The sequence below is a fragment of the Lissotriton helveticus genome, chromosome 10, assembly GCF_964261635.1.
Source record: "Lissotriton helveticus chromosome 10, aLisHel1.1, whole genome shotgun sequence".
Lineage (NCBI taxonomy): Eukaryota > Metazoa > Chordata > Amphibia > Caudata > Salamandridae > Lissotriton > Lissotriton helveticus.
In genome coordinates, this window is record NC_136071.1 from 555,333,751 (window position 1) to 555,348,611 (window position 14,861).

The window sequence follows — 14,861 nt, forward strand, 5'->3', positions numbered from 1 at the left end:
CCGTCGCCAGAATTGGCGAGGGGTTAGTATTCCAATTCGTATGACACCTTACTCGACATGTTTTGATAAAGCGATACCAGAGTTGGCACATAACCGCGAGGATTATAATGCACTTAAGAGTATATGGTATGCGATATCATGGAAACGGCTAAGGGATGGATCCCGAAAGCCGCAGACAGGCTCAGCTCATGCCAGAGCCCCATCTCACACGATTCCAAGCACTCTGCCTTCAGGATTGTTAAGGCCTGCCATAGGAGTGACTGATAGGAGATCTGTGTGTCCATTTTAGGGTTAGATATAGGTATACTATACCTAAAGCAAAGGGTGAGTACACCACCTTGCCCCAGCTGTCGTGCAGCCAGTTGTGTCAGTTTTAGTTAGTCAATCCAGGGGTGGCACAATACATGCTTCAGCCCCTGGGAGACTTCTGGGTGCACCTCAGCCCTGGGTACAGGGACTTGGAGAGGGCCCAGGGCCAATTCAGTACCTGAGTACAATTTGGATAGAGAGAACAGCTAGGCTGTGGGTCTGATTAGCAGGCCCACAGCCAGGGAAAGTCGTAAACCAGTGCAGCAAAAAGCAAAAATCTGGGTGATCATAGGATTGCAGACCCTACTCTCCTACACCCGGGAAGAGGCAGAATACAACGTTAAAGAGGAGTGAACACAACAGTAAACGTTTCCACAATTCCTTACTCAAATTGTGTTCATTAGACGATAGCTGTAATAGGTGGATAAGAAACCAATTAATCTACCAAGAAGGCTATGTTTACTGAAAATAAGTAAAGGCTGGCTCGTGCAGTAGCAGATCTAAACTGTATCAGCACTGCCACTATTTAGTCTCACAAATATCTAAAGCTCTTTGGCATCGCTTAAACCCCACTACAAAAACCACTGAAATGGCTTAAAACCTGGCACCCTTTGTTGTAAACTGACGATCATACGCCAAAGCCATTATGATTTGGATGTTTGAGCCCTACTTCTAATTCTGAATTTTATGCCCCAGCTGAATTCAGAAGATCTTACTTTACTATGCATTTATTTAAGTGCTTCTGCTTTGTGGTGAGGCTTAATAGCATTAATGCAATCCTTTTCTTTCGCAATATTCATTTGAGTCATTTTTAGGTCTCGGCCAGATAGCTCTGCTGGCAGGGCTTTTGTTTACAATCGATAACATATACTTAGAGTGGGCTTTAAATCAGGCCCCTTGTTCATGAGTGAGCTTTCGGTCAGGCCACTTGATGGATTATGGATAGAGGGATTGTTCGTCTCAGGCAGGTATCTACTCGGAAATCGGTGATTTTCCTCCCTTTTCTTGTGTTTGCTCCACCTAGGAGCATGTTGGTCTCGCAATCGTGACTGGATGAGTTGTATCCTTTCACTTTTGACTCGAGGGAACTCTTTTCATTATCATATGGCACTTCCCGGAAATGCATGCGCTTCCTTGCTCTTTCTCCCCATGCGTTTCTCTGTTACATGCCTTGCAAGTTTTTTTTTTACGCTTGCATGCACTTTTTTCACTTTCCTAATTTTCTATTCTAAATACTAAAATGGTCTTGCATTTCAGAATGGTTGAATAAAATGGTCACCGGGGTGTGACGATACATGCATCACAATACATGCTTTCTTTAATAGAAAACCCACTCCCAGTTTGCGAGCTATGTCCACAAGCCTGCACATGTGACTGTCGCTGCACAAAATATTGCCAAAAGCTCTGCCTTTTAGAGCCATGAGTTGTAGGCTTTGCCAGCGTTTGTTACTAATGTAACTTTACAACACACCTTACATTTAGGACAAAGTGTGCAATATAACGAAATACTTTAGAGCAATACCTAATACCTTACGTTGTTCAACAGAGTGCATCAAACCAGATAGAAGGTAATGTTAACTTTAGGCCCACCCCTCTAAGGATTTGATGGGATTAGAGGATTTCACTTTGAAAATCAGTTTCCTTACACGTAGACCTGTCTATTTTACCATTAACCAATACCTATCACAGAGACTGTGGAAAATGGCGTATTTGGGCACCACCTCATTTAAATATCTGACTCTGCATCATTAACTCTAATGTCCTTTTCACAGAATATTAAAGGCAACCTTTGAAGCTCTTTAAAGAAATGCTTCAATGAAAGATGTTCCCATTGAGACCCGCTACAATAGTGCAAATGGAGTTCCCCCAATTGGAAACGCAAAATAATCTGCCACCCTTAAAAGAAATGGCAAGAAGCCTTTAACTCCAAAGTAGTGATTACGTTTCTTCATTAGCGCTGTTGATATAACAAATCTGCTTAAGATAAAAAGATGTACTACTCCTAGAAAGCGCTTCGATTACCAAGAAATCTTTTCAAGCTTTACAATCGTATTTCAAAGAGCAACTACAAGTTCCAACATGCATTTGTGTTTATTTGAGAAGTGAGGTTCAATGTAGGTTAGAGGGAATAGTTATCTCACTGGAATTACATTGCTGTGTTCTCCAATTATGGCGTGACTGAGTACTGTATCACCCTGGTTTCAGAGCATGGTGAAAACAAGTTAGTATATAGGATAATATTTAGTAGAGTGATTTATGGCTATGAGATTGCATAGAACAACATTTTAATAACTTCCATTTATCTATAAACCACGCAGAGAGGATGGAATTTGTTTCCCTCATTCGAAGCCAGTGGAGTCTGTTGAAAACTTGTTTATAGCGATCATATATGTTATAAAATGAAGCTTGGTAATGCAAGGAGCTCTTTTGATATCTCTATTATGAAAGACAGGATGGCGATGCAAAAATCCAACAAGTGAAACTAGGGTCACATACCTGTAGAAATGATTGCACTTCAACAGCTGCACAAGCAGAGTGAGTTATGAATTCATTTATGTTTGCATACTTGCCTCAAAGGTTTGCCAGGCCTGCTTGCTCTATAAATTTCCAGCTGACGTACAAAGCTCAGTTCCGCATCATACAGCACAACATATCTTGGCTCAATCTCATGTAGTACCCGTGTGAGAGCGTAGGAATCACTACAGCCCAACAAAGGGTGAATAACCGTAAGAGGTTCTTCTAAGATGCAGTAGTAAGAAGTATCTGAAGGGAGGTTCATGAGGAGACCTTCTGGCTTGGTTTCTTCATTGCTGCTTTCCTGGCTTGCACTATCGTCTTTATAAATGTCATCATCTCCCTCCTCTGGCAGATCCTCCTCCTCAGCTCTTCCCATCATTTGAGTTAATGTCAACTCTGGCTTCTTATTTTTATTTTGTTTCGATGCAGTCACAGGCTTAGCTTTTTTGGATCTTGCCTTTGATCCTGCAGCTTTTCTCCCAATCAACCACACTTCCTCAGCTTTTGCATCCTTTCCAAACGTTTTGTTGTACAATCTCATTAGAAGGGCCTCCGCTCCTCCAGTGATGTACTCCTTGAGCTGGGCACACGTTCGGTCATCACTGGCACAGATCAAAACTCTTCCTGCGGAAATAAAATACAGTAAGACGTTTGGAGTTCTTTACATTACCACCACACTTCAACTACTACCACCTACATGAGCACCGACCTGAGAAACCTTGAGACAAATTATTATACTATGTGTGCATACAAAATACGTGTAATCAACCCAAACTGAAAGTAAACGGAAAAAGAAAAGTTCTAAAGTACATTTACTAAACGTATTCAAACATTTTTTCTTGGTTCTAAAACCAGTTTTACACTTTACCTTAAAACATTGTCACTCAGGTGTTTAATTTATAATTGGTCAGCGGACATTTGGTCACGTGGTTTGTGATACTGGTCTTTGTATATATATTTTTTTTAAAGCATTTTCCAGAGTTAGATATTTCAGTACCAGGTGGCCCCTTCAACTTTCCACAAGCCCCAGCAGTATCCTGCACTCCAAACTCTTGGGTGAAGAGGGAACCTCTGCTAGTTCAGATGGGCCTGATTCACAAATTGTTAATCTGCACACGCAAAACTACTCCCGTGCAGATTTAAGATTTTCCCTATTTACAAACATTCCTAGTAAAATGCCTGGAAACCTCTACCAGTGCCAGTTTTCTGGGAGTACGACCAGAAATGTGATTTGATTTTGCTTTTCCTCAATGAGGATTTGTGTGTAGGGTACATCGGGGAAAGGGACTTCTGATGTGCAATTATATTTTATGTTTAGGTTTCTCCACAGGGAAAACTTCTTTCCCCAGTGGGAAAATACCTTCTCCTACACCTTCCCCAGGTTTGGAAGTTTTCAATTTCCCTTGCAACCCAGGAAGAGGATTTAAACCAGCTCTTTGCAAGACCAAAAATCCCCGACTTATCCAAGGTTGGGAAGTATCATGGAGAAGTTTGTGAATTTCCACAAACTCACTAGGGAAACTGAACATATATATTTTCCAATAACTATTCTAGGAAATGGAAAGATTTACCACACTGAACCTTGTGAGTTTGGGATCATTGACTACTTCAAAATCTCTTCTTGTGCCACATCAAACTCAGATTTGCCCCTCAATCACTTTCGTCCTCCTGTCCTCTACTGCCAGCTCTCCATTCCCCTAATAACTGCCTTCACACACAGGCTTTCCAAAGCTCGTCTTTGATATAGAGACAATCACAAATGACCCATTAAACCTATAGACCACCCCACAACTTCTGAGAAAAGGATTAAGGTCTATCCTTTTTTTTCCTTGGGAATCTAACACCAACATCCACGTAAAGAAACTGTTCAGCTTTGAACAGTCTTTCCTAAAAGCTTCTCTACAACAATCAATCAATCAAGTCAGATCAAACACTGCAATCAGTTTTCCTGTCAAACTATAGTCATCCACTGTACTGAAGGTACTGCACAAGTACCTGCCTACATATCTGCTAAATATTAAACAAGCACCTATTCGTTGCAACAACTATACTTGAATAAGCATGTATATAAAACAGTTTAAAACCACAGGCTCGTAGCTCATACTGGCAAAAAAACCCTGCCACTGTCTTCAAAAATGGCATAATTGGCAAATATGTTAACACCACTCAGTAACCTTCTTGATGACTGATCACCATTCCACTCACAACAAATAAACAGTCTTAATCACTGTACCACACGAGCAAACAATAAGCAAATGTTGAATAGTCTCGTATTGTGAGTGACCATCGTCACTCACAATACCAGCAACCATAAACAAATACTACAGACCCTAAAAGAAATATGGACCTCAAAAGGGTTTATCCTGCTGCCATTACTGCCAGCAATCATAAGCTCACAGAATAGCTCTAAATCCAAAATACTTGAAATCATTGCCGTTGGCTGGCAGTCACTTTAGTTCGTTTCGTCTTTATAACAATATTACTTCCAAATAATATTTCAATATTTCTTAATTTAAAAAAAAATAACATCCGTATTTAGAAAGCAGGGTGTACTAAAAAAAGGAAAGTATTAAAGTTTAAACCTAGTACAATGGTTATACAAAACAAATCATCTCATTCTTGCTTCTGCTGGCAGCTTTTTATGTCTTTCTTAGCAAAATCAATACAAGTGCAGGTATTGGACATCAGATATAACAATATTGAGGTTTCACACTTGTAGCTATTGTGTGTTGGACTACCTTTTGCTGCTTTACATCAAAGTTATGGTGCAGTCAGGAAAGGATTTAAACAATTCTTTTCTCAGGCTAGCTTTCCTAGAGATAATGCACTTTATCATGGCATGCAGAGCAACCCTTGGGATATACTGCTCTCAGCACAATAAAAGAAAATCCATAAAATAAATTAAATAAATAAGGAGAGAGAGTTGAGCAATAGTTCTGGGCCACGAGCATACAAGATTTTCCAAAAGTAATTGTTGAAAGAGAAATTGTGCAAACATCATTGGTACATACTGATTAACCCTGGGCAAAGCACTACGCTCGCGTAGTTTGCGAAGTTTCCACTACTTCGCACTACGCGAACTGCACGTAGCACAGTGCAAAATCGCGTAGCGTAGTGCAGCCGTCATTTTTTGCTTGCTCGAGGTCCTCAACGTCAAGTTGGCGACCGCGAGCAAGCATAATGACATCGCGGCGAGACTTTTTTCCTCGTTCGCGATCAGTAACATCAAGTTGCCGATCGCGAGCGAGGAAAATAAACCTCCAGGCGAGATGTTCAACGCGGGGAGGTCAGGTTTCTCATTGCGAGTGGTCGCGTATGCTCGCAATGAGAAACTACCAGTCCGCGTTGAGAAAGCTGCAGCTCGAGTAAAAATCTACTTGAGCGGCAGAAAACTACAGCTCGCACTGTGCAAGATGCCGTTTTCAATGATTGCACAGTGCCGGATGCTTATCCGCACTGTGCAATCATTGAAAACGGCATCGTGCACAGTTCAAACGGGGTACTACGCAGTTCGCATAGTGCTACACGTAGCTAGCGAAGTGCACTTCGCGTGGCTACGCGTAGCGCTACTTCGCAAACTACGCCCAGGGTTAATACTGATATAGGATTTCATAGCATGGTCAGCGACTAGCTGCCGCCTCCCCCCCAAACCGGCACCCAACACCCAGAGAAACGTGGACACGAGACGTCTTTACTTTTTGGAAGGCGGGCGCTAGTCGCCCGGCCGTATTTATTAAAATATGAAATTAAAAAAGATTTTAATTGCATGATCAACAATTTATACAAAAATCAGCAGGACATTAGATACAAAATTATTGTCAACAAGTTTGAGAGCCTGACCTTAACAAAACTCTAATACATGTTGTTTCCTAACCGAGTCTAACATCCTCATCTTGATTTTTGTACATTTCTGGCCATATGGCAAGGTCACTACCGGTGTCAGGTCCTACAAGCTGCGCCTCCCCATGAGACGTGCGCATGCGCAGTGTTACCCCGGGAATTGCCCGGTCTACGCCCTGAACTCCATTTACCCACTAAAGGAGGGCCCTTACTCTGCGCCAGCCGGTGACGTCATGAGTATACGCGCGCGGGGTGGCTACCAGCCTAAGGAAAGCGTGAACTACTCCTACCCGCGCTCCTTTGCAGCATCAATTACCTTGCCCCTGGAGTTCTAGGAGTGGCCCGCAGGCCCCTCCCCCTGGGCGGGAACCTCCATAGGATGATGCCCGCCCCCTCAGACCTCAAATATGTGCTCACCGATAATGACCTTACCGCATGCCCCATACCTAATAAATACGACGACCTATGGGAAAAATTCTAAAGGACAGCTACACTGGCTAATAAATAACAGCATCACCGTACCGCTACAAAGGGAAAAAAGGCCTAAAAGACACTTGGCATCAAAGAAAAAAGTACTTCACCCACAGTTTGCTAAAAAAGGGAAAAAATTCCTAAACAAAAGCATCATCAAAATATACAAACAGATCCATATCTACTACCATGTAAGACATGTGGACAGTACTTTCGCAAACTTACCATTAAACCGACATAATGAATGCCACAAGACTTTGTTCCAAGGGATGGTGGGTGGGAAAACAAAGAAGCCCCGAGCGCGGGGCACACCGTGCTGTGAGGGAGCGTCCAGGGACAAGGGGGTCTCCTGGGCGCTCCCCACCTCTTTATTCTCTAGGGGCCAGGCGGGGGGGGGGCACGCCCCCCCCGGCCCGCCCCTCCTGAAGCCCGCCCCCCCTGACCCGGACCTTCTACCTGGTATCCGGGTCAGGGAGGCCGCCGGCCAATCGGTGGTGGGTCGCGCCCCCCAGGGCCCGCCCCCACCACCGAGAGACAACAATGGAGAAAGGGGGGGAGACGGTCGCCGCGCCGCCATGCGTGCGGGGGGGCCGAGGGCCCCCCCTTTTCACATGGTCAGCGACTAGCTGCCGCCTCCCCCCCAAACCGGCACCCAACACCCAGAGAAACGTGGACACGAGACGTCTTTACTTTTTGGAAGGCGGGCGCTAGTCGCCCGGCCGTATTTATTAAAATATGAAATTAAAAAAGATTTTAATTGCATGATCAACAATTTATACAAAAATCAGCAGGACATTAGATACAAAATTATTGTCAACAAGTTTGAGAGCCTGACCTTAACAAAACTCTAATACATGTTGTTTCCTAACCGAGTCTAACATCCTCATCTTGATTTTTGTACATTTCTGGCCATATGGCAAGGTCACTACCGGTGTCAGGTCCTACAAGCTGCGCCTCCCCATGAGACGTGCGCATGCGCAGTGTTACCCCGGGAATTGCCCGGTCTACGCCCTGAACTCCATTTACCCACTAAAGGAGGGCCCTTACTCTGCGCCAGCCGGTGACGTCATGAGTATACGCGCGCGGGGTGGCTACCAGCCTAAGGAAAGCGTGAACTACTCCTACCCGCGCTCCTTTGCAGCATCAATTACCTTGCCCCTGGAGTTCTAGGAGTGGCCCGCAGGCCCCTCCCCCTGGGCGGGAACCTCCATAGGATGATGCCCGCCCCCTCAGACCTCAAATATGTGCTCACCGATAATGACCTTACCGCCACAGGCCAGCATTGTTAACCGACGATCTGGCCTCCCCCCTCTAACCCCTACCTAAGGAACGCTCTTATTTGCAAATCCCTCCAACCAGGCCCAGATATTGTCAGACCACAAGACATTCCCTGCTTCATTCAAGTGCACTCCATCCCTCAAGTAATACCTGTCGCCCCAGATGCACCCATGAGGTATTGTCTGCAACAGGGGGGTTCGAAACAACCTATCCAATCGTGTGTTGATCCTCTTTACCGAGTGATTCAACGCCCTGACCGAATCCCCCCCCCGCCACTGTAATCGGGGTATGAGTTGCGACCATACTACCGTGCAACCCGGGCAGGTCCTGGCCATCCACCCTGCAGTTGAGATAATCTCCTCAATCAGAATGCGCCTCCCCATGTTGGCCAAATCATTCTCCCCCAGGTGAAGTATCACCACTGACGGGGGAGATTGCCGGCGCGCTAACAGCCCCTGGAAGAAGCCCCTAAACTGGTTGAAACATAACCCCCCTCTCCCAAAGAACGTGATGTCCAACCCCAGTTGTGCAGCCCTTTTCCCGCGGCCACCTGAAATAAACACACATTCGGCTCGTCTCACATAGGAGTGACCCACAATCCAAACATTCTTTCTCCTTGTTTCCTGGCTGTAGTTCCGCGCTGATGTCTGTTGTTGGTGCCCGACGACAGATTCCTCCCCTGCGTAACAGGTCTGAGAAACTGTAAGAAAGCGGAAACAAACCAAGCGTGAGCACCATGTAATCACAGCATGTCAATCCGTACATATCGTTTGTAGCAATCTGAGGACCATCTTCCAATTCTCTTGACTCCCTCCACTGGGAGGCCCCCTGCTACCGCCTCAGTTGCTGCCCCAATCCTAAAGGAATGAGAGCCAAACTCCTTAGGGTCAAGACCTGTTTTTCTGACCACCATCTCCAATACCCTCCTGAACTGAAACCTGGTCAAGGGGTTACCGTCGGAATGACAGAGCAGAGCCCTGCCCGCTGTGGTTACTAGCAGCCCGTGCAATACCTCCACGTGCTTCACTGGGCAGCAAGGGTTGGCGGGGACCCGTTGGAGGACTATGGTGTGACCCCTTGCCTCCTGGTCAGTCTTTGACTTCCGAATGGTCACCCACATGGTGTCCTCTTGTATCCTTACATCCGCCCTTTGCAAGCCGCCCTGTAGGTCTGACTTGGAACCTGCCACCAGTTCGCTAATTCTCAGTGCCCCATAAAATGCCAAGGAGAATGCTGCTTTAAAAAGGAGTACCTCCCACTCTGAGCTGCAAACAGTGTCCAGCGTGCCCAGTAAAGCTGTCAGCCGTGCCCACCCTATGGGCTTTCTCTTATCTTTCTGATGGCCCTGAATACGGCGCCAACCCCTCAAAGCCTTACGCACCATAAAGGTATTAGTGGGATCACGCAAGCCCCTAGCTTGAGCAAAGAAAGATACCGCTGCCCTATGCCTGTTTGCAGCTGCCACAGAGCGTCCCTCCCTGTGCATCCATTCTAAATAGGCTGCAAAGCCATCCTCCTGCGCCCATCGCACCTCCCATTGCTGCCCCAAAAAAGTACAGTAAGACAAAAACGCCCCTTCATAAGCCGTCTTGGTCCTGGGGGCTAGGCTAGCGACCACGAGGTCCTGTAATCTGGGGCACCAATCTGCCAAAGTACTGCTGGGAAGTGCGCTGGCGAGGGGTCTGCTGTAGGAAGATGCTCCCTGAAAACCTGCATTTTGAAGCGAGAGAGGGAGTCAGCAGCATTGTTCAAAACACCAGGGACATGTTTGGCCTTAAACACGACATTCCATCTTAGGCACTGTAACACAATTTCTTTTATCAGACGAAGTATGAAAGGACATCGTGCCCCCTGCTGGTTTATACATTCAACTACTGTCATGTTGTCTGACCAAAACACCACTGATTGATTACATAGATGTTCGGGCCAGATCATCAATGCCACCCATATTGGGAAGAGTTCCAGGAAGCCAATATTGGTGGTCAGACCCCGTGTTTTCCATACCTCCGGCCACTGTTGAGCGACCCACCTGTTCCCTAGGATGGCGCCAAAGCCCACACTACCGGCGGCATCAGTCCACAGGCCCAACTCTGCTGATGTTGTGGGCGGGCCGGGCCAGACCACCCTGCCGTTAAAATCCTCCAGGAATGCCATCCATATAAGCATATCCTGGCGAATCTCAGACGATAGCCGAGTGCGGTGGTGTTTCTCTCTCAGCCCCTTCATTGCTTGTGCAATGGAGCGAGAGAAAGGGCGAGCCATGGGGATGACCCTCAGTGCGAAGTTCAACTGCCCTACCACCTCCTGTAATTGCTGCAGGGTGACCTTGTCTTTCCGTAGGCATAAGCGTAGCGCTGTTCTGAATTTGTCCACTTTGTCCCTAGGTAATCTAAAACAACCCTCAACTGAATCAATCTCAATGCCGAGGAATTCTAAGCAGGTGGTCGGGCCAACTGTCTTCCCGGGCGCAAGCGGGACCCCAAAAGCCCGCATGAGCACGCAAAATTCCTGCAATGCTAGAGCACACTCCTGAGATCCCGCCGTACCCAGGAAGAGGAAATCATCCAAGTAATGCATGACCTGCTGGTGGCCCGTCGTTTGCCTCATGGCCCATTCAAGAAAAGAGCTAAACATCTCAAAGTAGGCACAAGATATAGAACAACCCATGGGCATGCATTTATCCATGTAGAACCTATCCCCAAAGGTGAAGCCTAAGAGATGTTGATCCGCTGGGTGTACTGGGAGGAGGCGAAAGGCTGATTCTATGTCTGATTTCGCCATCAGCGCCCCGGGCCCCGTGGCCTGTAATAAGTTAACAGCCTGATCAAAAGAGGCGTACTTAACACTACAGATACCCTCGTCAATGGCATCATTCAGAGACGCCCCCCTAGGTGCTGACAAGTTGTGGATCAATCTGAATTGCCCTTTCTCTTTCTTGGGGACAACTCCTAATGGGAAACACACAAAATTGGGCACTGGCACCCCCGTGAAAGGGCCAGCAATTCTGCCTAACGATAATTCCTTGTCAATCTTAGCGGCCACCACAGCCGGATTGTGCTTTACTGACAATTGATTTTTACAATGTGCGCTGCCTGTGTATCCAGCTGCAGGGATCCTAAAACCTTTAGAGAAACCTTCTTGGAGTAGGGTGGCCGATGTGTGGTCCGGGTATCTGTTCAACCATGGGATCATTGCCCACACATCCACTGGCGTGGGTGGGCCTACCTGGTTTAACCTACAGTGGCTTTCCCCTTCCCCTCTGTCCCGTGTTCCCTTGCTTAGACCTACAGGCAGTTTCTGGATGCGAGGGGTGACCACAGGAGGAACATGCATGTCTAAACTTACACGCGCCCCTTGTGCAGGTGCGCCTATTAAAGTCCCAGCACACCCCCTTTTTCTCTGCCCCACCGGCCCTAAACCTCCCAGGTACCTCACTTGTTTGGGGGGGCCGAAAGGGCTGTTGGGGTCTAGCGGAGAACACCTTGACCGAACCGGAGAACTGAGGGGGGGGGAGCATTATCGGAGAACTGCTTATGCCATGACATGGAGTCCACTGTGTCCCATGTTAATGACCTATTAAATTCCAGTGCTTTCCTGAAATTCAAATCATACCCTTTCCACGCATCCCCAGAATACTGTTCACTCCACCCCACAATCCTGCTCGAGTAGCATGCCAACGGTGCCTGTAAATCTGGAGGTCGTTCAGCCTTAATAGCCGTGAACACCGCCCAAGCCTTAATCCAGTTGAGCAGTGTTTCCTCAACCCTAAATCTAGCACACTGCACCCTCCATTCACTTGGGTGCATCCACTCCTTCAGTGTTTCGCATGCTCCATTTCCCTATTATCCAATAACAAAGAATAAATATATACATATTTATCTGCCCAAATCATCTCTTTCACAGCTAACGACACATGTTGAGCCAAATTCTCACTCCTGGAAGGTAGAACACCGTCCCCCAAGAGCGGCAATGCCACTTCCTTACCATGAGCGGGCACCGGGGCCGGCTGCCCATTAGCTCCATCCGGCTGTGGAAGACTGGGACCTGCAAGGGGAGAAGATACTGGCAATGCAACACTCTCGGCGACCGCTGCCGATTTGATCTTTTCTACAAACTTCGCCGCCTCTGCTGCATGATCTGCAGAATTCGGGAAAGCTCCCCCTTTTTGGAGCCAGGGCATCAAGGCCGTTATCTGAGACAACAATTCCGGGGGCATTGAATCTGAGTTCCCACCTGGGACCACAGGTACCACTGGGGTTATGCCCAATGGTACTGGCGCAGTAGGTAAAGCGGGTGCCGGGTGTGGCAAGCCTGTAGCCGGGATTGTGGGCACCGGTGGGGGGGCAGACCCTGTGTCTCCTGGCGGTACAACCGGCACCGGCACAACGGGGGCTGGGGGTATGGGCAAAGGTATAAGCGGGGGTGGGATGACCGCCAGCGGCACGGCAGGTACCGGCTCTACTGGCCCTGGGGCGGGTGCAGCATACCTGGGTCTCTTGGGCTTAGACTTCCTAGGTGGGGTAACCAAATCCCCCCTTGGCAATGGCGCCGCCCTCTGGCGAACAGGCCTACCCGATGGGCCAGGGGCATCACCATGCCTCTCATTCAACCGTGCTTCCAGCTCATCTACCTTCCCTAGCTGCTGTTTAATTTCACCCATCTCACGCATCATGGCCCGCATCATCGCCTCCATCTTGGACCCACCTTTACCACCCCGCGGACCTGGCATGATAAAACCTCAGCAACCAGCTGCCTACTCTCCTAATATCACGACAGGCCAACTTTGTGTACCTTTCAGATGGAGGGTCACCAGGGGGCTTTCAGCACCATGCAACGGCGACCGCAACACTAGCGGCTTGTCCGCTTATGTAAGGGGTGAGTAAACCTAATGTAGACCCACCCGGCGGCCACCAGGAGCGATGAATGCCAGCCCCCCGTACCCCTCGTACCGACCAGTCCTGCGTCCTCGCCGGCGATAATGATCGGCGGTCCCGGTCCACACCACGTTGCGTGCTGAATGCCCTTAGGTCCCGTCCGCGAGTGAATTGCACCAATAATGTCGTTAAAATTGCCTGGAATTGAGAAATGTATTATCACCGTGTAATGAAACAGGAGCAGATTTAGGAAAACCCAGTTTGAATACAGAGGACAATTGAACCCCCCCTGTTAACCTCACTGTTGCTGTGCGCCACTAACAACACATTATATCAGCAAAATTCAAAATGACACTCCTTCAAAGGCCAGGACAATACTGAACCTGGAACTGCACTTATTCCCCTGCACTGTACACTTTGTGTAATGACATGAACAACAAATCACTCAATAATTAAAGCAATAACATTGTAAGAAATGTCACCTCGTTTTTTCATACAATTGTACACTTTGTTTCTAGTCATGAACCTCAATTACCTAATAATAAATGCAGTGCAGCCGTGAAAACCGTTTCTTTCCTACAATTGTACAATTTTCACATGGGGTCTCCCATCCAGGTGCTGCCCTGGTCGACCCTGCTTCACTTCCTTTAGGCGCGAGCTCAATCGGCTTAATGCTCTTGCCTTATTTCATTTAACTCACCCCTGCCTTATTAGCCGTTCCCTAGAATGCGCGCCAAACAATTGCCTGTTCCAGATCCAAATACCGCTGTTTCTTTTGTTTCACACGTAGGGCAACAGAATGCGCGCCAAACAATTTCCCGCTCTATATCCAAATACCGCTGTTTCTATTGTATCACACGTATGGTAACAATCTTTACATGCCGGCGCGCTTACCCGGTTATTGAAGTCCAGAGCCTCGTTACCCCCGGCAACCTTCCCGTACTCGTTTACCGACTCCCCCCGTCCCCACACGATACCTTACAGGCCTCACAAACGCTTCCTCAGCCGCTCCAGGCACTTGCGGCGTGGATTCCTCGGTAGATCTTCACCCGCTACCGCAACCCGCGAAGGGATGTTCCTCGTCTCGCGACGCGGCTGACCAGGAACCAGGAACCCCGCTACACAAAGCTAAAAGAAAGCGAATGATTATCAAAACAAAAAGACGCTCTCCGCCCTCACGACGCGGCTGGCCCTACGCGGCGGCTCCGGAGCACTGCCTGAAAAAAGAAAGCAGAAAAATTATTAAACAAAGAAGCCCCGAGCGCGGGGCACACCGTGCTGTGAGGGAGCGTCCAGGGACAAGGGGGTCTCCTGGGCGCTCCCCACCTCTTTATTCTCTAGGGGCCAGGCGGGGGGGGAAGGCACGCCCCCCCCGGCCCGCCCCTCCTGAAGCCCGCCCCCCCTGACCCGGACCTTCTACCTGGTATCCGGGTCAGGGAGGCCGCCGGCCAATCGGTGGTGGGTCGCGCCCCCCAGGGCCCGCCCCCACCACCGAGAGACAACAATGGAGAAAGGGGGGGAGACGGTCGCCGCGCCGCCATGCGTGCGGGGGGGCCGAGGGCCCCCCCTTTT

General features: G+C 48.1%; 1 protein-coding gene across 2 annotated transcripts in view; it reads right to left on the reverse strand.

The window, feature by feature from the left end:
* The window catches only part of ERCC4 (ERCC excision repair 4, endonuclease catalytic subunit), a 338,934-nt gene that overhangs the window by 57,979 nt on the left and 266,094 nt on the right, over positions 1-14,861 (reverse strand). For both annotated transcript variants that reach the window (XM_078663097.1, XM_078663096.1), the window contains exon 8: positions 2,880-3,450. In XM_078663097.1, the coding sequence (XP_078519223.1) occupies positions 2,880-3,450 (571 nt within the window). The remainder of the gene's footprint in view (positions 1-2,879; positions 3,451-14,861) is intronic.